The sequence below is a fragment of the Vidua chalybeata genome, chromosome Z (assembly GCF_026979565.1).
Source record: "Vidua chalybeata isolate OUT-0048 chromosome Z, bVidCha1 merged haplotype, whole genome shotgun sequence".
Lineage (NCBI taxonomy): Eukaryota > Metazoa > Chordata > Aves > Passeriformes > Viduidae > Vidua > Vidua chalybeata.
The window spans coordinates 41404314-41426743 of record NC_071570.1 but is presented as its reverse complement, the minus strand read 5'-3'; the positions used below and the strand labels follow the sequence as shown (position 1 = coordinate 41426743).

General features: G+C 50.4%; 1 protein-coding gene across 3 annotated transcripts in view; it reads left to right on the top strand.

Moving 5' to 3' along the window:
- Positions 1–22024, top strand: part of RUSC2 (RUN and SH3 domain containing 2) — a 51198-nt gene extending 29174 nt beyond the window's left edge. Inside the window, exons 3-13 of one of the 3 annotated variants that reach the window (XM_053932289.1) lie at positions 5249–7219; positions 9560–10345; positions 10838–11038; positions 12213–12356; positions 13269–13345; positions 15397–15571; positions 16250–16355; positions 17389–17435; positions 18348–19320; positions 19922–20095; positions 20412–22024. In XM_053932289.1, the coding sequence (XP_053788264.1) occupies positions 5356–7219; positions 9560–10345; positions 10838–11038; positions 12213–12356; positions 13269–13345; positions 15397–15571; positions 16250–16355; positions 17389–17435; positions 18348–19320; positions 19922–20095; positions 20412–20592 (4728 nt within the window). In that variant the 5' untranslated portion in view covers positions 5249–5355 and the 3' untranslated portion in view covers positions 20593–22024. The remainder of the gene's footprint in view (positions 1–5248; positions 7220–9559; positions 10346–10837; positions 11039–12212; positions 12357–13268; positions 13346–15396; positions 15572–16249; positions 16356–17388; positions 17436–18347; positions 19321–19921; positions 20096–20411) is intronic. The other 2 variants (XM_053932290.1, XM_053932291.1) reach the window with 2 other exon arrangements.
- The last annotated feature ends 406 nt before the right edge of the window (positions 22025–22430 follow it).

The following is a 22430-nucleotide window of genomic DNA, read 5'->3' as shown; positions in this document are numbered from 1 at the left end:
AGGCAGAGAAGGAGAGCTGGAGGTTTAGGATGAGTCAAACAATTAGCATTTCCTTTTACGCCTTTTTTTTCCATTAAATTCCCTGGATGATTTAATAAAGCATTTAATGAAGGTGTGAATTCAATAGAGATGTATTAGATGGCAAGAAAGAAACAGGTGTCCAAACAAATACTACTAACTAGACTCATCCTGCAACAACTTACAGGCTTCCTCACCTCCTCCCTCTCATTCCCATGGTTCAGACCTATCCCCAGGCCACTCACCCTCAACCACTTACCCTCTTCTCTGATGCTGCTCCCTGAATGCCTTCCAGTTTTCTGGAATTTTGCTAATAAATTTTTGTTTAAAAGCTGCCAGTACTTTCTGGCAGCATTTGGAGTGGCAGAGCTGGGGCAAGGATGAACTGCAGTATTGGTGCTGGATACAGTGAGCCCTGAGATCCCATACTCTCTCTGAAGGGTGGTTTTCAGTTTGGATCAATCTCCCAGCCCTTTTGACTGGAGGTAGACATACAGGGAGTAAACTGAAAATATATCTCCCCGTGGAGCAAAGAGGAGATGTGTGTATTGTGCCTTTGTCTGCAAAATCACACAAACCGTTGCTTTTTGCAGCATTTCTGCTGGTGCTTGTTTTGTAGGGCTGTGAGGTTTCTTCAGGCATATTAATGCAAATGCACTGTAGGAGTCAGGGGTTCACATGGAACGACCCTCAAAGAACAAGCAGCTCTAATACAAAACAGTTTTTTCTGCTTCTTCTGTGAAACTGAACACCTAGCTTTTAACCCTGTTTTTGTATATTTCACCCTTGAATGACATGATGAATTTTGGTCTGTCTGAGGAAGGTAATGATGGCAATGAAACCATAGCCATACAGAAGGAGTCAGCAATAACCCTCACAGTTAAAGGTTTCCTTTGGACACTCAATTTCATGGATGAAGTGATGGAGGTTTGTAGAAACAATAATCTGTTCAGAAAAGCCATCCTCCAAAAACCCAGCATTGCCTCCAGCTGACAGTTCTGATGATGTTGCGCCTGCTTCCTCATCCTCTGTGCTCTATGTGCAGTCTTTTTACATTAAAATCACATATATCTCTCATATCTCTGCCTGCCTCCTCCAATGCATTACATTTTATGAGGAAGCCTGTGTTACTGCGAGCTGAGCCCTGTCGCCCCATGTGTGTGCAGGGGACAGCACTGAGGAAAGCAGGCTATTAAGGATTCAGCTCTAGAACTCCAAAATCGTGTCTGGAGCCATAACAAATATCAGAGTATGCCTGGAGGTGTGCAGCCACCACACATAACTCATCAGCCCTTGGAGGCAATTGCAGCCAGGTCTGGTGGCTTCTGCATCTTCTCAGCAGTGTTGCAGAGGCAGGAGTTGGTACCCGAGGCCAAGGAGCCATGAAGCTCCACCAACCACCTTTGAATTAGCACAGTGTCCTTAGTCTTAGGGGCGTGACAGGAGAGGGATTTGAGGGCCTCTGTGTGGTGGTCAGCAAGGACTTAAAAGGCATGGAGTGCAGAGCCCAAAGGATTCTGCATGCTCCTGTTACCTGCAGCATGCTGCCTCCTCTCTAAAGCTCAGACATGACCTCATGGGTGGCTCTCAGATCAGTGCTGAACCATCCTTTGTTGCTCAGCATTTACCTGCTTTTTACCTAGAGCTTTACTGCAGCTAAGGGGTTTTTGTTGTGTGTATTTATTTCCATGGGGGTACAATCATTCATGAGCAAATGCAGGTGTTTCACAAAAAGCTGTTTTTCCTGCTCTGTATTATCCTGTTTGGAATGAAGCATCCACAATGTGGCTCTCACCTTCTCCGGGGAAACCTTAGCACCTCAAGGAAGAGCTCCCTGAATAAACAATCCATATCTGCCATGCTGCAGCAGATGGTGTCAGTATGGAGAAGGCAAGAATTCTGACATTTGAAAATAAAATGGCTGATGTTCAGATGTGTCTAGAGTCGTCGTGCTCCCTGCACACCTGCCTGCCTTGCAATGCTATTATCCCCTGTTCTAGGCAGGAATCAGTGCTGGATGCTGGATGCTCTTATGTGTGTAGCATTGAGCAGGATACAGGACAACAATAAGAAGAATAAACTGATTTGCCAAAAAATGTTCGGGTATGAACTGCCTATCTACATCTCTAAATTTCCTGTTACAAAAGGGAAGTGAGGGCTTTACGAAGAAGTGATCAAAACCAGCAAAATCTGAAACTGGTCTGCTTGCTGCATTTTATTCCCCAATGTCAATCCCAGCATAGCAGACCCCGAGGAGGAAGAGGAAGGACACTTCTACAGTCTTCCAGAATAAGGATCAGCTAATGGTGCAGCCAGGGAGGATGCTCTGGTGTTAGGAACTGAACAGTCCTTGTGCTGGCAGTGCTGTTGCCAACCTCCCTGCACCCCTAAGTCCAGAGGAAGCCAGGAGAGGTTGCAAGGGAGAGAAAAGGAGTAACTACAGCACAAAATGTCATGCCCATCCTTAGAGAGGCCATCAGAATGTCTGCATGTCACCTGTGATCCTGCACTTCAGAGCCTGATGCTGGGAGTAGGTTGTGGGTGCAGGCATGATGGGCATCTGTCTGCTGCAGGGTCTCTAGTGGCCGGTGAATCACAGCCTACCCGGGAGCCTGTGCTGCTGCTGGAGCCAGAGCCTGGTGTTGCAGACAGAGACTGGAGAGACAGATGGGAAATGGCTGCATGTCAGCTCTGACATTTTGCCGTCAAATGTCAAAGTGTGTCTGTGCAAGCCTGTCCTCCCACAGCAGCTTCTATGCTGACGTGAATTGTGTGCTGCTCAGCAGGGCTTGACAGCAGATGGGTGTTGGTGCTGGGAGCCTGCTCCGAGCAGCCATTCCCCAGAGGCAGCAGAGACCTGGTGCTTCAGCAGTGAAGTGCGCTGCCATCACTGTAGTGAAGTCTGTATCTTCAAAATTATGCTTTTCAAGTGGTTGCATTGTGGAAGCACTAAGCACTTGAAATATAGCAAAGCCTGGTGGAGAGATGTTATCTGAACATTACTATCAGATACAAGAGCAGTAACAAAGGTGGGGTGGGCTACATGAGTAGATAGGCACTGGAAGACCGTTTTTTTACCCAAAATGTTTGTGAGGTGAGAGTGGGAAGAGAGGATAAGCTTCTGCTAAGCTAAATAGAAATAAACTCAGATAAACTCAGAGCTTCTGCTATGCCATCAGTGGTGCACAGGGCTCAAATTGGGCAGGAACACCCCTCCAGCAAGTTTTGTGTGTGTGTGCATGCGCGCGCACATGCTCTCAGGTTTAGGAGCTGCTGTTATCCACAGTGTCTTTTGAGCAATGAAGTTCCTGATGTTTCTGTGTAGCTGTCTCCTTGCTTATACTCTTGTTCTAACTTCATTTAACCCACATTTCTCACTTTGCCTCCTGTGCTCCCATGTGCCTTTGCAGGTCTGCTCCAAATCCATTATCACTCCACAGTAACAAATGCTGAGGTAAGGTAGGCAAAAACCACTGTCAGTACCACTTTCTGGAGTGTGAAGATCAGAGGTGGGGGCCCTGGAGTCCAGAGCAGGATCCCAGGATGTAATTTTCAGGGTGCAGTGATGACTGGGGATGCCTGGATGAGTTATGGGATGTGTAATGCTGACCAAGGGTGCTTGGGGCAAGGTTTTCAGAGCAACTGGTTGATCTGTGAGAGCATTAGATCTTTTTTTAATCTCTCAGACTAATCCTGGATCACTGCTGTCTTTTGTGGTTTTTCCCTTTCCTTGCTGCCTTAGCTGCCTGCCCAAGCACTTGTCTGTGTTGGATTATCTGATCTGTAGAAGGGAAGGCAAAAGGAAAACCCCCTCCAGACCTGTGCTGGAGGTGCTTGTAGGCTGGACCTTGTGGTTAGGTGAGGAGGGAGAACTGAGTTTGTCCTTTGGTCTCCCATATCAAACAAACACTGGTGAACATCTACAAGAAAGATCAAGATCGAGTCTCTCTACAAGAGAGACTTTTGACACAAGCAGAGAGTGGTGGGACAAGAGGGAAAAGCTTTAAACTGAAAGATGGCATGTTTAGATTAGATATTAGGAAGAAATTCTTTACTGTGAGGGTGGAGAGGCACTGGAATGGATTACTCAGAGAAATTGCCCCATCCCTGGGAGCGCTCAAGTCCAGATTGGATGGGGCTTTGAGCAACCTGGTCCTACAGAAAGTGTCCTTGCCTTTGGCAGGAGGGTTGGAACAAGATATTCATTATGGCCCCTTCAGCCCAAACCATTTTGTTATTTCTCTGTCTCTGTAAGAACCTACTGTTTACTGAATACAGGGAGAGTGGGGCTCGCAGTGCCCTGCCTGTGCAGTGCCCTGCCTGTATGGCTCCTGGCACTGTGGCAGTCACACTGTTGTGAAGTGCAGTAGGTAATAAGCAGGTAAATGACACAGATAATGTGGCAGAGAGATATGATCCCCTCCCAGACCACAGTAGGGACCAGTTTGAGCTGAGGTTTCACCATCAGCCAAAGGTCAGCAAAATTCAGTGTGCTGTATGGAACCTATTTGACCAATGCCAGTGGCTCTCCATGGTCCCACTGAAGCCATCCACTCCTTTTCACTGGAGAGACCTTTGTGTACATAAGTATTTGCATACTTTGGCATGGTGCCCTGGCACCATTAAAAGGTCTCAGGACCTCATGGGGTCTCCTGGATTTTGGAGAGGAATGACTGTTGCTGCTTTTATGTTCCAGTCTGCTCTTGCTTTCCAGTCTCTTCCTGGACATGTTTGTGTGTCTGTTGCAGACGTTGCCATGTTTGGTTCTTGAAGGAAAGTTCAATGTATATAAAAGGAGGCAAATACGTTTAATCCAGTGTGTGAAGACAGACTGCTCTCACCAGAGTGCAGTGCTTCACTTCAGACCCAGTGCTGTTTTCCTGTGAGCACACAGTGCCATCTGCAGTGAGGTCTTTGTTTGGCCCAAATCCTGTACAGCCCTTTGGCCTCTTGACTGAAATCAGTTACTCTCTTCAGATAACTTTTAGAGGGGTCAGGTGAAATCACAAGTGTTGTCCCAGGAGCCTGCATGGAGGGTGACATGTTTGTTTTACTTTGTGATGGTTTGTTTCCCAGAAGAAGGACCTCATGCTTAGGGATTTATGCTGACAAGGAACCAGTCTATTTGATCCTTGTCAACACATGAAATCTTCAGTCAAACCAAGGATGCTTTAAATAGTCACTGCCTTTCCTGAGAGGTGACTTCCTTTGTGATTTTGTCTCTCTGTAGGTATCTGAATTTCCTCATGAGAAGTGCCCCTCCTGCCTCTCATGCACAGCCCTACCTGTTTATGGGTGGTACCAGCTTCACTGATGCCCTGAAGAGTATTCCTCACCATGGATAGTCCACCCAAACTGACTGGTGAGACACTGATTGTCCATCACATTCCCCTGGTGCATTGCCAGATCCCTGATAGACAGTGCTGCTCCATGAGCAAAAGGACCAACCCCTTCTGCCAGCCAGATCTCAGCATTTCACGGACCTCTGCCCTTCCAGACAGAGACCTCTCACAGACTGACTCCTTGGTGTACAGCAGCTTTCTCCAGACCTCTGAAACCTCAGCAGAGACCTCGGATCACAAAGAAAGAAAAGCAAGGGATCTGATTGTCCCTAGTGTCAGTAAGCGACACAACCCTTTCCTGCTGAGTGAGGGTGAAGACCTCAATATTTTTGGGGATGACTTGGGTCAAAAATCTTTCCACCTTCACAACTCACTCGTTGATGGCAAGCCTCCCTTCAATCTGCAGGATCTGGCCTTGCCCCCTTTCCACCTCCACGACTCCAAACACATTGTGAAATCCTGGAACATGGCCAGCCGGTCTGGTGTGGTGGACGGGCAAGAGGACAAACTCAGCAGTGACGACATCCAGAAGAGGAACAATGCGAACAGGTGCCATCAGGCCTCGGAACGCATGGAGCTGGATGAATGCAGCTGCCATCGTGGCAGCTCCTCCAACTTCTCCTTTGACAGTGGTGACCAGGAATGGAACCAGAACATGGGTGAATCACTGAGGAATCAGGATGCCCTGCACAGGACATGCAGTTGTTCCAGCTCAGAGATCCAGCACTGTCACTGCTACAGTTCATCAAGTCAGTCTGAAGTGATTGACCAACAGATGGGCTACATCAGTGACTCTTCTTGCAACAGTTCTGATGGGGTCCTGGTGAACTTCAGTGCTCTCTACAACAAAATGAATGGTCAGCCTCAATCCAATCTGAATTCAGCTAACCTGTCCTGTGACTCTTCCTTCTGCAGCCACTCAGACACAGGAGCTTTTTACCTGGATTTACACTCATCACCCACTGAATCCAAGATGTCTTGTGAGTCGCATAACCCAGAAAGTTCAGGGAAGGTGTGTGGGTGTCAACACTCCTCCTCACCTGTCCTTGATGCTAACTGCAACTCCTATCACCTCCACTGTGAGCCTTGCACTTCGGAGAGCTCAGACCTCACTGCCTGCTTCCAGAGCCAAGCACGGCTTGTTGTGGCTACTCAGAATTACTATAAGTTAGTCACGTGTGACTTGTCTTCCCAGTCATCCCCGAGCCCTGTGGGATCTTCCATAACTAGTTGCTCAGAAGACCAGACCAAGGGTAGCCCAGCCCAGCCCACAGAATACTATCTGTTCAGAAGGCCTGACCTGAGACAAGAAGGCAATGTAGAGTGTAGTGAAGAGGAGCCAAAGGGAGAATCCAGTCAGAACATGATTGAGGGTCAGGTCTATGTCAATGTGTCGCCACCGAACCTCAACACAAGCCGGCAGCGCTCCAGGAGCTATGATCAGAACCTGGACAGGAGTCCTGGCAGTAGGCTGGGTTCCTTGGAGCGCATGGTGAGCTGTCCAGTCAAGCTGAGTGAAAGTCCAGCAATACCCATTCAGAGCTCTCCCCCCAAGAGGGTGACATCGTTCGCTGAACTGGCTAAAGGACGGAAAAAGAACAGCACCTCCCCACCACACCGCTCTAGTGGTGATTCTTCCCTGGAGTTCTCTCCTATCCCTGAGACTCAGCAGGATTGCCCAACCTTCCTTGAAGAAAGAGCTCGGCGCAGCCAGAGTCTTCCACCCATGCCCTTCATCCATGGCCTGAACCGGAGCTGCGAGGGCTTTTGTTTGAATCATGCTTTTGGGGACAGCCAGGCTTTGTGTTCCACCAAAGACTCCATCTCCAGTGAGAAGGTCCCCAGTGGGCATGGGGCAGGTGAGCAAGCCTCTCTCTCCCTGCTGATGGAGGCAGATGCCAGCTTCTCGGGTGGCTCTGCCAATGGCCGTGGACAAAAAGATGTTAGAGCCCGAGCAGATGGTAAGGAGCCAAACTAGGCAGAAGGGAGATGTAAAAAGGAAGGCAGCTCGCTGGGATATGAGGGGAGCAGCAGAGAAACCTGCATGGTGATAAGAGACCAGTGTCGGGGCAGTTTGGTTCCTGGTCTGCCAGTCCCTGGGACAAAGCCTTGCTGTGCTCTGTCACAAAAGCCTTTCAGTCTCTTATCAGGGCGAGTGTCTTGTCCTTGTATTTCTAAAGCCTCCTGAGGTTTTTTTCATACCTCTCATGTTGTGTTAGCAAGGACATGGCATTAATACTGAGAGAGTCTGCAGCTTGAAGGGTTGTATCCCTTCCACGGTATTTACTGTGCTTGTCCATGAGAATCACCTGCCCTTAGCTCCTAAGACAGAGATGTTAAAATGCTCAGCAGGGTCATAATCACAGCCTTTCTTTTTTGGAGTTATGTGGGGCAGAGGTGGAAGGGGAAGAAGCATAGCCAGCAGTCTCCTTTCCATGCAGGTACAGGAAGCTCACACAGTTTCTGCTAGGACTTAACAGTGTGAGTCACGCAGAGTCTAATCTCTATGTCTCTGCTGGAATATCCTGGTCATGTCCCCCACAGTGCTGTGCATTGCACCAAAGGTTCCCAGTGGGACCTGTCACATTTACCTCTGTGGGGAAGCCTGTAATATGTCAGTTGTATTCCACCTTGATATTGTTGTCATTTGTTCTCACGAGGAAGCTGTGTAATGTTCCCTTTGGAAGTATGGCCATTTCTCCAGCACTGCAGGAGACCTCTGTCTCTGCACTAGGCAGGTATTATACCTGCTTCACAGGTAAAAGCCCTTCTAAAATGCCTCTAACCAGACCACTGCAGTAAATAGCCCCTACTATGTAAAAAAATTGTTGTACCTTAACAGACTGTTTCCACTTAATGTTCTGAAAATTTCTGGCAGGAGGTAAGAACATGGTTTATTGCCATGGCAGGGGTGGGAGATATTTTGGCCTTTTAGTTCAGGTTTTTAGTTATTGTGCTTGGTGTGGGATGGCAGTGAAGGCAAGTCTCTGCTGGGAGAGGGCAGCATGGCAACAGCCCTCTTAGCTTCAGAGGGAGGGCTTGGAAGGAGCAGGCCCTGCTCAGGGAGGAGGGGGCAGACAGGAGCTTTCAGGGTAATACATCCCAGCAGTTGCTGCCCACCACCCCAGTGGGTTCCTTCCTTCTGCACTGTGACAGCAAGGCAGGCATAAGGGCTGTGCAGGAAGCTCTTGCCTGCAGCTGGAGATGGAGGCATATCTGCTGCTCCAGCCCAGAGCAGCATGCAAGCCTAGAGGCTCTGAGAGGGGCTAGAGGGAAAGCAAGCCCTAATAAAAGCTGGCTACCGGGAGAAAGGTCTGGAATGCCCCACAGGCAGCGGGTACACCAGGGCTGATCAGTCAGCCCCACATATGCACCCAGTTCCTTTTGTGTTTTGCACTGAATGCACAGTGTGTCACACTTCAGATGCGTCCCTCAGGATATTTGTGGATCCATCAGGAGCTGGAGGCATGTAGATCAGCCCACTACACTCCCTCAGGACATTCTAGCACAACATTTGCTGGAGCAGACTGGCACTTTCTAGTGTTGGAGGCGGAATGTTGGGAATGTCCTGTTTAGGTCTGGTAGAGGTATGAAGAATGAAGGAAGCTCTGTGTTCCAAAGTGGGGGCAGTTACAGGGAAAAGAAGAGGGAGGAAGAAAGGGAAACAGGCAGCCTTTGCAACAGCACCAATATATTGTGATCCAGGATGCAGAGCTGTAGTGCTATTGCACGTAATGCTTGTGTTGGGTTATGCAAGTCCACAGGGCATGTGGGAGTGGACAGTCTTTTGGGATGAGAAATCTGACTCTACTACAAAGTATTGGGCCTTGACTTTGTGGTACTGCTTGGGCAGAGGCAGCTCAAAGGCAGGCACCTGACCTCATGGTTTTGTGCTGTCCAGGGGGCAAGAGATTGGGAAAGGATGTGAAGCTGGTGACCCTACCAGGACAGACAAGGTCCTGGTGCAGTGCTGTGCTCTTCCAAACAGCTGGAAACTGCACTTGGGCCACATATCTTTTATCTTGCCATCTCTTGATGTGTGTAACCAGTTCAGACTTGAACACTCTGTAACTGACCTCTAGCTCATCCTCTTCCTCCTGCAACAGAGAGCACATTCCATTTTGCCTGTATCTGCTTGTCTGAGGATGATTGTTGCTCTGCCCATTCCTCACACTTTCTTCCCCTTTCTCTCCCTGAAGGTGGTGGCACAGACAGCAATCCTGTGGTACGCTACAGCAAGGACCAGCGTCCCACAACTCTGCCCATCCAGCCCTTTGTTTTTCAGCACCATTTCAGCAAGCCATCCAAGGCACGTGCCCTGCACAGCCATTTTGCCTCCAGCCTTTCCCAGTTCTACAGCTTGTCCAGCAACCGCTCTGCCAGCCAGCAGATTTCCAGTTCCCAGTCCTCAGCCTTGGCCACCTCGGCAGAGCAGGTGGCGGTGGTGGGGAGCCAGGCCCATGGCATGCTCGTGACCCAGCGCTCAGCAGATGGAGCTGCCTCGCACGGTGATGGGGGCATCAAGAAGCCTGGCCCCGAAACAACCCGTCCATCCCCCCTGGGCAGTTACTCCCCTGTGCGATGCAATGTGCCTTTCTTCCAAAGCGTGGACTCCTCTGCCTCGCCTACTGCAGAGAGAGCTGAAGACAGCCAGCCCCCCAGAAGCAGGTCCTGCCCCATTTCTGCTAACCTCCTTCCCACAAGGTCATCTCCTGCTGTCAGTGCCATGCAGCCCTCCAAAGCCACCAAAGCTGACACCCTGAGGCAAAAGGAGAACCCCAAGATGATTCCCAAGAAGGAGGCCCCCCTGGAACCAAGCCCACCACTCTCTGAATACCAACTCCACAGTGGGTCCCTCCCGCCCCTCTCAGTGGGTGCCATGTCCATAAGCAGAGTAGGAGGCCATGCAGATTCACACTGGAGAAGTGGCAGTGAGACAAGCAGCTCTGGTCCCCTAAGCAACATGGGAATACGGCCTTTCAATGGTAGGTACCCATCCTCCAGGACCTGCTAGTCTGGAGCATCTACAGCTCCCTGTACCTATGTCTGCTCCCTATAGTGCCACCATTTCCTATAGCCACAGATCAGGATAAAATTGCATCTGGATGCTTCAGGAAGACCTGCAATAAGAGCATGTCCCTCCTGTCCCAACTCCTATACTGTGTCTCCAGAGAGGGCAAGGTGGGCTGCTGATCTTACAGCACTCCATGCCAGGTGCTTGCACCCCAAACCTGCTGCCTCTGTGCTTGCAGCCACAAGGGCACCCAAGCTCCTGCCCTGCTTTCCCAGGCAGTGGCATCCACCTGTCTCCATGTGCGTGTGCTAATGTCCTGAAATGCTGCTGGACCGCTGAGTAATGTGCTGTCTCTCTTTCTCTGTCCTCCATCTTTCTCTTACTCTCCCTTCCCGTTTCCCTTCCGCATCCTCCCGTGTGCTCTCATCATCCTGTCTGGTGCTCACTGCCTGCGGCATCCCAGCGAACCACCTCTCCCCCCAAGCGCTGAAGTGGCGGGAGTACAGGCGGAGGAACCCCCTGGGTCTGGACCGCGTTTCAGGGCTGCCCAGCTTAGCGGGCAGCCTGGACAGGAGGCAGCAAGAGCCTCAGCTGAACCGGGGCAACCCCATCTTTGAGCTCCCTGGCACTCTCAGCACCAGCCATTTCCACTGCAAGCTGAACGGTGCGCACCACCTTTCTGCTGGGGGGTCTTGGGAGGTGACCTTGGGACTCAGGCTCAGTTTCCTTGAGGCTCGAGTTAAGCTTGGATTCATCACTGCTTTGCCTGCTCAGAGCAGGAGGGATGATACAACTGTTCACAGTGGGGCTGAAGGGTTCAAAGGAAGGTGAAAATTGCTTCACTGGTTCAAATCTCTTTGTAGCCTTCCTTCTCCTGACTGGTGAGAGCAGTCAGGTCCAGCTCTGAGCTGGGTTGAAGGGCAAAGCGAATGGCCCAAGAGCCTGCTTAGACCTCAGTAAATGCTCCTGGACTGTGGTTAGCTTGTAGTTTGTCTCACACAGGAGTTGGGGCCCTTGGAGATCTCAGATCTGTGCCCCATAGTGCCTGACCATCCTGTGCCCCAGCACTGACAATGTGCTGGGTGCTGAGCTGTAGATTTCATGAGGCAGCTGAAAACACTAAAGACCCTCATAGGACTCCATCTTCTCCAGGCTTTGCCCTTAAGGTCTTCCCTCTCCTCCAAAACCTGTGCAGGAAGGGCTGAGAGGGGCAGGCTGCTTTTGACTGAACCTCTGACACTTCTGTGGGGAGAGCAGTGTGGTCTGTCTGTGGGAGGAAGAGCATTCTACAGGCTAGCCTTAAGCCATGGAGGGAATTCCTCAAAGCCTTATACCTCACTCTGCCAACCGAGACATTTTCTCTATCTTTCTTCAAGAGAAAATGCACAGCACAGAGTCAAACAGATGGAAGTCAAGCACACGGAAGAACTCCTATGTGTCACCCATTGAAAACAGAGGCCATCCCAGAGAACAGGCAGCAAACATGCAGGTTGTTGTCTGTGGATGCCTGTGTGTGACAAGTAATGATTTTCTCTCTGCTGACTTCTGACCCTGCTTGCAGCAGCATGAGGAATCTGGTGCAGCAAGGTTTCCCTTAGCCCTAGCCCATGAGAGTGAACCTCCCACAGCATCTTCCAGAACCTGTGGGCCCCCAGTCAAGCTGGAGGTGGTATTGGATAGGCCATGGGGATCAGTTATGCAGGCACACATTGCAAACCACTCTTAGGGTAGCAACAAGCCTGTAGCCTTGCTGTCCCAGCAGAGGACAGGTGGCATGAAAACTGCTTTGGTGTGTGGGATTGGGGCTGATCCTTGTCCTCTCTGTCTTATCCCTGCAGGACAGTCTATGCGGCAACTTCAGCTTACCTACAATGACTTTTTCCCTGACTACTTCTCCCTAGCGGAGAAACCTCCTGCTGAGTTCTGCCTTTCCCCAGATGGCAACACAGAGTCCATCTCCATCGACTTGCTGCAGAAGAAGGGTGAGTCCATACATCTCTGGTGGACCATGTAATGTGCCATGGAGTGTGCTTGAGCTTCTTCTCCCAGGAAATATGATTAGAAAGGATCTTAGGTGTACAGGAATGGGAAAAGAGAGCAGACAGGCACAGGAGTGTGACCCGAAGGCTCACCCATGCTGCCACCCCAGGCTCTGTGTACAACGGTAGACCTGTGTATATCTGTGTGATGTTGCAGATGTGCCAACATGAGATTTTGTAATTTAGGTTAAAAGTCTGTTCAGTCCTACCTAAGTAGTATAAAATTGTATTAATTGTATAAAAAGATGTGAGAAAAGAATCCAGAGCAAGACAAGATACGGCTGTAGTGGGATCCATGCTAGAGGCAGGGCTGGCAGGACTTGACAGTTGATTTGTTATCATTTTAGAGGCAAGGGATGTGCAGAAAGGTTCCCATGCCTTTACCAACTATGTGGTCATCATTACCAGGTGGCAGCCAGCCTTCCCTTCTGTTTCAGTTCTGTTCTCACATTATCCTGGTGCAGGTAACAGATTAAACACCACTGGCTTGTTACTGAAAGTCATGACAAAATGCAAGGCTTCTGCCCTGCCACCCTGTGGCATCAAGGCAGCAAAAGACACATTGCCTCAGATCCCACCTCTGCTGCCTCAGGGCTTGGAGTGTGGAGGTGATGGTTCCTGTCCCTTGGGAATATTGACAGGTTGTCCTACTGGCAGGCTGATAGGTGAGTACTGAAACCAGCAGGGAGACTTTTGGTGAGGATTTAGGAGAGTCTCTGCATGTTTTTTGGCAGAGAGGGCTTGTGTGTAGTCATGGGCTTGCAGTGCCCCTGGCTGATTACTTCCAGGAGTGTTTTGTCAGAGTCCGTCCCAGCAGCCCCTCAGGCAGCTCTTTGACCTGTTGTTTTCCTCTAGGTCTGGTGAAGGCCATCAACACGGCTGTTGACCTGATTGTGGCTCACTTTGGAACCAGCAGGGATCCAGGGGTGAAGGTATGTCTTGCATCCAACTCCATTCTGAGTGGCACGGAGACTACAGAGCAAGACTGCCTCTCTATTCTCCTCCAGTCAAAAACTACAGGTTATCTAATGAAGGCAGGAGTAGCAAGAACAAATCAAACAAAGGTGAAGGCACACCGTGCAGCAGATAGTAAATCTGTGACAATTCCTTCTGCATGATGCAGTAAGTGCATCATGTATTTAAAGGAAGATCAGAAAAACACAAGGAAATGATGTTTATTAAACATACAGGAATAATGTCTACCTTAGGCTCTGAGTTGGAAGTAGTTGTAGGCTGTGAAAGTATAAAGGGCAAGTATTATGTATGTTTGTTATGGTTTAACTCCTTCTTTATGTACTTATTATAGTTCTTTATAAGAAGAAACACCAGGCCAGCTGCCCTTCTGGTTTGATGCAGCATACCAGCTCTTTTTTCTCACACAGTGGAGAGATGTGTCTCCTTCCTCCACATGTCCCATGACTCTGGTCTGGCACTGGTGCCAGGGTACAGTGCAGTGTTCCCCATCCCTCAACATCTTACATTTTAAAGTGAGATATCATATAATTTTAATGATGATAAAAAAGCGCATCAGACTTCACTCATCTGGGGCAGTTGGTCAGTCACATGGTAGCTCTTACCATGAATACATTAGAGTGTTTAGAGTACATCTAAGGGGCTGGTGGTCTTAGGCCTGTGCTCTCCTCATTTCCCATTTCTGGAATAACACAGAAGTGCATCTAGGTTGCCCTGGGGCTGGCTGTCTTTGGCCTGTGCTCCCTCATCCCCCATTTCTGGAATAACACAGAAGCAGACCAATTTTGCTTGTGTTTGTAGCAGCCATTCTTTGCAATCCTGTGACACCCAGCACGTTTGTGGTGCCTCCTCTCAGTGCTGAATGTTTGGCTTCAGTCAGGTGACTCTGGGCAGCAATGTGACACTATTTGGACATGACAATTCCCCTGGCATGCCATCCCCAAGGAAAAACCTGACTGGGACAGATTCCAAAACCATTCAATCTTATCTCAGAGCCCAGTGTAATTTTGTCCTAATTATGGCTGTTGCTGATGCAGAGATTGCTGTGCAACATAACTGGAGCTGTTGAGATTCCCATGGCTTTTTAGGGCTTCACAGTGAATTTCCAATACTTGCAGTGTAGGTTTAGGGAATTACTGCAACGTTCTCCCATTTCTTTGCTTATCAGACAATGCTGTGGTTTTAACCTCGGGTTTCCTTATACATCAGTGTATAACCAGGGGCTGAGCATTCACCTGTCAAAAGGCAGCATCCATCCCTGCTGCTGCTGTGCTCAGTGCATCTGACAGGATTATTCCTGAGCCAAGTTCAGTTTCAGTTCAGGGCTTTTGTGAACCTGTGCCAACTGGTCAGTATAATTCCAGCTCAGCTGGTAAAATCTGTGCCCTGAACACCATTGCCTGACCTATTTGGATGGACCCCTTGGCAGCTCAAAGACTGTTACCAGCAGAATGTGTCCCTGCTCTGCTGGTGCTGGGCTCTTACATGCTTCCTCTTCACCTCAGTCTGAGCTCTGGCCATCCATTTTGCCCTCATCTGTTTATTTATAGTAATCCCTAGGAGTTAGAGCTTGACATGTCACTGAGTTAAGTATTCCAAAACCCCTCAGTGCTGGTAGTTCTATATGGCATGGTGCTTCCTGCTCCAAAATCAGCTTCAAGAAAATCTACACCAGCAGGAATATCCCCAGCTCTTCTCTTCCTCCAGCAGGAGTGCCTTGTTATCCCTATTGGAAGAACCAGGCATGCTTTCTAACTGGGATATCCTCTTCCCAATCTAGGATATTCTTTTTTCAAGTTATTACATCTTCCCAGCCTGGGGAAGAGCTTGCAGAGAGCAATCCAGAACAGGTGTATGAAGCATGGGGAGAGAAAGCAAAGACCTTGCATCTTCAAGGAGCTGCTGAGCCTGATGTTGCTTGCTAGGTGTCTGTAGTGGGGCTAAACTGTTTCCATCCAGTGTACCTTGAAAATGGTTAGCAGCACTCTCACTGTTGCCTGTTGTCCACTAGGCCAAACTTGGGAACAGCTCTGTGAGCCCCAATGTGGGGCATCTCATCCTGAAATACCTGTGCCCAGCTGTCCGGGACATTCTGAGTGATGGGCTCAAGGCTTACGTCCTGGACATGATCATTGGCCAGAGGAGGAACATCCCCTGGAGCGTGGTGGAGGCATCCACCCAGCTAGGTATGGATGTTGGGCAGTAGTGCCTGTGGTAGTTGAGGCTGGCAGGTGCTGGGGAAGGGTGGCTCTAAGGATGGGAGTGCAAAACATCCATTTTTCTGCATGAAACAGGGTGCACATGTGCCATCTCTTGCAAGAAGGGTGACACACTGCACTAATCTTCCCAAGTACTTATTGTCATTTCCCCTGAAATTTGCAAATTCTCCCATAACAAGCCAAACCAATAAAAAAAGGGAGAAAAAAAACCCCACAAAATTAATTCCACATTGGTTTCTGCATCATACTGGGAAGTCTCAAAGCCTGATTATGGCAAATCTTCAGCTCTGCAGTTATCTCTATGATTGCAGACACCCCAAATTATAAGCACACACCACAATATTCTCTTTACATGCTGATTTTGAGCCAGTGGCTGTGATTGTCACTGAAGTGCAGGAGGCAGGTCCTTGTGGTAATGAAACTCTTCCAGAGTTTTGGAGTGGTGGTCTGGGATGGATCATAGCCCATCTCCCATGTGTAGTCTTAAGTGTTGTTATGGCCTGAGCTTGCACTGCGATGGTGGAGAGACAGTGCACACACAGACATGGACACTCAGACATCTGTCTTGCCTTGATGCTCCATCCTGTGGTACAGTTTTGGCTTTGCTCACCACAGCTAATCTCAGCAATTTGCTTCTCTCCACAGGGCCCTCTACAAAGTTGCTGCACAGCCTCTACAGCAAGATCAGCCAGTACACAGAGCTCACCAACCACACCATGCGGTTCAACGCGTTCATCTTCGGCCTCCTCAAGTAAGCAGGACCCGTGGGGTGGCTGCACATCCCTGTCCAGGGCTCACAGCACCTGTTGGTCCTTGACTTCAGGCAGGCACAGTTGACCATGAAAAGAACTTAAAAAATCTGGGAAGCCGCTTCCCAGAAGCAGGCAAGGGAAGGAAGAAGCTATAAGCCTCAGAGAATTCCTTCCAGGTCAGGAGTGAGGATGAGTGGCTGTAGCCAACTGAAGAACAGGGTCAGTCTGTTTTAACCCCAAAACATTAGGTGAGAAAACTCTGCCCAACTTTATATAAGATTAGACATAATATATGCATGAATTACTCTTGGAAATTCTTCTTTAAAGCACTGTTTCCTGGACCTGCAGTGGATCCAAAAGCATGAGGCTCTGAAGGAGAAATTGATGTAGTCCTGGACTCTAGACTGGCCCTTCTAGTTTGGATAAGGAGTGTGTTTAACAGAGGAAGGCAGTGATAGGTTTTTGTGGGTGAAGGGATAAGCACTGCTGGGATGGTGTTTCCCTGGTTCCTCTCTGGTGGTCAGCAATAGCTCTGGCAGTGGCAACAGAGTTCCCAAGATCTCCAGATGCTGTATAACTCCTTCAGGTAGGAACAAGCTCTGCCCTGCTCTCCCCACACAGGGTGGTGACCCAGCTCTCCCCCACTGGCACAGGATACTGGCATATTTTGGGCTGAGCCACCAGCACTGCTCTTAGTTTTGTAGATCATTTGCCTCTTCCACAGCAGCCTCTTCTCAGCAGAACAAAGCTCTATCAAGGACATAGGAGCAAAATAGTGAAGAATCTTGCTGCAAACATGGTTGTTTGTGGTTACAATTGCACATGTAAAGCTGTGTAGATGTTCAGTGACAGGCTGGGTGTTCGTGATCAGGGCATGCTGATAAGCCACTGTCCTTTCCCTGAGGTTCACAAGTTCATGCATTGATAATGCCCCTTTCCAGCCACACTTCTTGTGGCAGAACAGTGAGGATGAATGGGGTTAATAGATTTTCACTGTTTCTTTTTCACCCTGCTAATTTTCCATTCCTGCAGTATCCAGTCCTTGGAGTTCTGGTTCAACCACCTTTACAACCATGAAGGTAAGAGCCTGAAGGCTGTGGGCTGCAGTGGGAACCAAACTCTGCACACAAATAGAGCATGGGATGGAAATGTGTTTCTCTTGTTGCTCTCTCAGCTTGGGCTGCTCTTCTCTGTCCTGAGGTGAAGGACTAAGCTACATAGAGTCTCAATGTAGCAGGGAAATCCCAGGTGGAAGTCCAAGCATCATGCAGCTCCTTCCACCTGAACCTGGACTTCCATGCTCCTCCCTGCCTGCAGCTAGTATCCAAGGCTTTCAGTGTAGATCCCTCAATCTATCTCCAGGAGATCAGATCTATGCCTCCCCAAATTTCTGTGTTTCAATGTTCCCTGCCCAGAGAGTTTTGTATGACTGGAGAAGTGCACACTTACCTGGAGAGGGCATGGAAAATAGGAAGAAATGGAAAGGAAAACATGACATTAAAAATGCAAGTTTTACTGGATGTATCTGTTTTAGAATAGAATAGAATAGAATAGAATAGAATAGAATAGAATAGAATAGAATAGAATAGAATAGAATAGAATAGAATAGAATAGAATAGAATAGGGTCTGTGCTTATCCTAGCTTTCTGAAGAAGAAGAGAGCCATCTATTAGACCATCATTAATACCTGGAAGCGAAAGCTGGGGCTGTCAGGGCATTCCCATCTTTCTTCCATGGCATTTGGTGGCAGAGGTCATCTGGGCTGATAGTCTGCTAGGCAAGTCCTGGCTGCAGGTACAACTGGAAAGCTCTGTCTGGGCCAGTTTGCTGAGAGGTCACAGAGCATCTGGTGCTCCCTGACCCAGGCCTGAGCCTCACACTGTGACCAAAAACAGGTGTCCATCTCCTTTCGTCATAGCTTCAGCGGCTTCATGGTGGCTTGGCAATGGTGGCAAGAGCATCTCCTCTAATTAATGTCTTTTTTCCCACAGACATCATTCTGGCACACTACCAACCAGTGGGCTTCTTGTGCCTGTCTCACAGTGTGTGCCAACCTCTTTTTGAGGAGCTCCTGCTCCTACTCCAACCTCTCTCCCTGCTGCCCTTCAACCTAGACCTCCTCTTTGAGCACCACCTGATGCAGATGGGCAAAGAGCAGCAGCAGCAAAAGGAGCTGCTGCGTGTGAAGCAGGACCTGCTGCTTTCTGTGCACTCCACCCTGCAGCTGATGCAGACCCGGGGCAGCAGTGAGGATCCTGATGGCTGCAGCACCGCACCTGAAACATGCCAAGGGGGTGCCAGAGATGGTGATATCTCACCAGGGCTCAGCCCACAGCAAGCTGTGAGTGAGAAGAGGGTCAAGGGAGTGGGGGCTTCCTGTGGAGAAGGTGACAGGGAGGAAGAGCAAAGCAAGATGCGAGAGAGCACGTGGGAGGGGAAGAAGGACAAGCAGGCAGGCTGGTGGTACCAGCTCATGCAGACATCTCAGATTTACATCGAGAGCTCAGCCGAAGGCTCAAAGTTCATCCGCTCTGAAAAGAAGAAAGCGGCTTTGAATCCTGCACCCAGGTCAGTGGAGACACGTAAGGCACCACCTCCCCGAGAAGGTGTGGTGGAGGGTGCAGAGGCTTGTCCCATTGCTGAGGGAACCTTGGATGAGAGGCCTAAGGCGGCCAGCAAGCCAAGTCCTGAAGCCATGAAAGAGCCCTTGGAAAAGCCCCAGCAGGTAGTGGTTGGCGAAGAAGTGAAGGAACGGAGCTGGCCCTTCTGGATGGGCAGCCCCCCAGACTCTGTGCTTACAGAGCTAAAGCACAGCAAGGAGAAGGAGGCTCAGCAAAGAGTGGGAGCAGCAGCAGCCCCCCAAGAGGACAGCAGCACCAATGCATCAGAGGGCAGCCAATCCATCAAGTGGGGACACTTGTTTGGGTCCAGGAAGGTACAAAAAGAGCCCAGACAACCAAACAGGTAAGGGCAGGGGTGGTTTGGGGCTTAGAAGGGCTGGTTGACCTGGAGTATGGCAGTACAGGTGGAAATCAGGCCATGAGCTGACCACTGGGCTACACCATGGTGGTACATCAAGGGTCTGTAACCCTGCTCAGTCCTACCATCCTGCCTTAATTCCTCCCAGACCTTTGCTCAATCCATCTCATAGGCTTTCTTCTTCTGCCTGAGCTCTGTCACTGCCTTGGCATCTAAACCCTGCTACATGGCCCCATTATCTCCATCCCTCCCAAAACCACATGTTGAGAACATAGAGCCATCCCTGTTGCTTACAACAGGTGTGGGGGAAAGGTGAAGTTGCCTCCAGTAGCTGAGACCCCTGTGCACTGCCTCTCCCTCTAGACACCCTTACTGCTCCTGAAAATGACCACTGGAAATGTCCTTCCCAGTCCAGGCTGTGGTGTTACATCTGAGCCCTCCCCACCTCGAGACCTGGGGCGCTGCCTAGCAGTGCATTTCATGAGTGAGGCCAAACCTGTAAGGCATGACCTTGCCATGAGCGCACCTGCTCTGTTTCCCCAGGTGCACTTTCCTGCCACTGGCTGCTTCTGTCTCCTCCTTCCAGGTTGCCCTCTGGCTGGCTGAGCTTGGACAAATCCGTGTTCCAGCTGGTGGCCCAGACAGTTGGGGCTAGCATGTGCCGTGAAGCAGCCCCGGAGCCAGACCCTCCCCATCCAGAACCATCTGAGGCATCTGCTGTGGCACGACCAGCCCGGGGAATGTCTCCTCACCCTACCTGGTGAGTGACACCAAGTGGCCAATCCTGCAGGTGCTGGAATGTGTTAGGTTGAGGGTGGCATGGGTCTACCTGTTTCAGTTTGCCTGGCCCCCTTTATAATCATGGACCAGAGAATTATTTGGGGCAGTGATGCAGCTTGTGCATCCATACACCACATCTCTGCAATCTGCAGGTGATGGGGAGCTGGAGGGACAGCTGGGAGTCTGGCTGGGGAGGGAAGCAGGGCGTGTTTTCCTCTCTCCCCTGGGCCTATAGTGGTCCCTGGGTGGGGTGAGTGTCCTGAGGTGAGCTAACCCTCCTTTCTTTCTGCCTGCAGTGAGGTCAAGGCTCTTTGCCATCACATTGCCACTGAGTCAGGACAACTGAGCTTCAACAAAGGGGATATTCTGCATGTCATCTCCAAGGTGGATGGTGACTGGCTGCAGTGCAGCCTTGGCTCCAAGAAGGGTCTGGTGCCCATCATGTACGTCACCCACCCTCAGGACGAGGACTATTGACACATTTAAGAGGCCAAGCACAGTTCCCTGGGCTGCTGAGGCTCCTCTGAGGTAGCCTACCCTGCCAGGGGAACAAACACAGCTTCTTGCTAGTTTCTTACCTTTCCTGCCATTACAGAATACAGTAACCGTAGGTCGTTCCTTCTTGCTCCTCCTTGTGCAGCTGCCAAAGGCCAGCTTAGCCCCCCGGGGTCTTCTGCGAGCTGCACCTTTATTGCCAGGGATCACCTTGCATGCAGCCACACCAGGGACCGCCTGACCCCCCCCTCCATCCCACACTGTCTGCAGCACCCACAGGCCATGCACTTGTACACTACAGGAACCCAGGCAGTCCCTGCCAGGGCAGTGCTGCCCTGCTGCCCAGCTGTTGGATGCTGGAGGGTTCAGGATGCTGGCCGTCCCCTCCCTGGGGGTCGCAGTGCAGTCTGCAGCCTCCAGCATCCCTGGCATCCTCAGCTGAAGGGGTGGGAGCACCCTGCATTGGCAGGGTCTCTGCAAGGCTGGGCTAGTGGGTTGTGTTTATTGGGGCACTGCAAGGTAGGCTCCCTCACACTAGAGCATCCCTGTCCTAGTGTGCTGTAGTGGTTCCTGGTGGGTTGTACCAGGACAAGTGGCCTGGCAGTGCCTCACCACAGGGCTGGGGCTGTGTGTGGTCACAGCCAGGGGAGGGGGACGGGGTATGTGTCTGAGTGTGGAGCAAAGGGGTCTGTGGGGTTGTGAGGAAGGTACGGGGTTGTTCAGTATTATGTAGGTCCAGGATGGGTAGTGCCACCCTGTGAAGAGATGGGTGCTTTGGGGGGAGGCCCTGTGCCCTCCACACTGAGCAGGGAACCAGTGCCTAGGAAGCCCTGGGATGCTCAGTGGAGGGTGCTGGAGGGGAGGGAATGAGGGCAGGGTCCCTGTCTGGGCTAGGGATCTGGGGGCAGTGCTCTCAGCAAGTAGATTGGGGGTGCTCCTAGAGGGAGCTGGGGAGCCTGAAGAGGGAGGGGTGGTGTTCCCTTTGGCACAGGGTTTCTGGTCTTGCTGAGCAGTGCCGTGGGGTGGGGGGGATGAGTGTTGTGCACAAACACAAGGGGATACTGGAGGTCCTGGGGTCCTTGGTAGAGGCAATGCCAGTCAACCCCTTCCTTGCCATGTTCATGCCGCCTGCTGTAGTGGGGATCTTCACCTGCCTGTCAGGTGGGGAACAGTGTTAATGAAAGGCCATGCCAGTATTTGGTGCCATGGCCGGCTTGACGCTGTTCACAGCATCGTGCCTGGGCTGGCTTCACCATGGCAAGGGGCCCTGGTCTTGTTAGGTTACCTCCTGCTTGTACATCGCTTAGCGGATGTTGCACCATATTTAATTTGTATTTCCCTGTTAGAATGAGGTGTCTCGCCTTTATTTATTTCTTTATTTATGATGCATATTAATAAAAAAGGTGCTGATTGAGCTCCCTGCTACCCAGACTTATCATTTCAGCACATCGCTGTGAAGGGTCTGTGGGTTACCAGTGCTGGGACACTGCACCGCAGGCTTCCTCCTGCATTCACCACAGCCTACACCAGACCTTCAGGAGGACATAGGTTGCCCCCAGCAGTCAGACCTGTCAGTTCAGGCCGGAGGGGTGGGAGGGTGGGCACTACAGATGATGATATGTCTTGGGGAGGCAGCACTGTTTGGGGTTCCTTGTGCATTGCTTGCAGCCACCCAAGAAGGTTTCAGACAGGAGGTCACACCATCTCAACCTGGAATCTGCTTCTCCTGGGTCATGGGAAGGTGAAGGTGAAGGAGGGGTTGTGGGCTGGGACCCATAGTCTGGGACAACCTAGCCATGAGTTTCAGTGGCTGTGGGTCA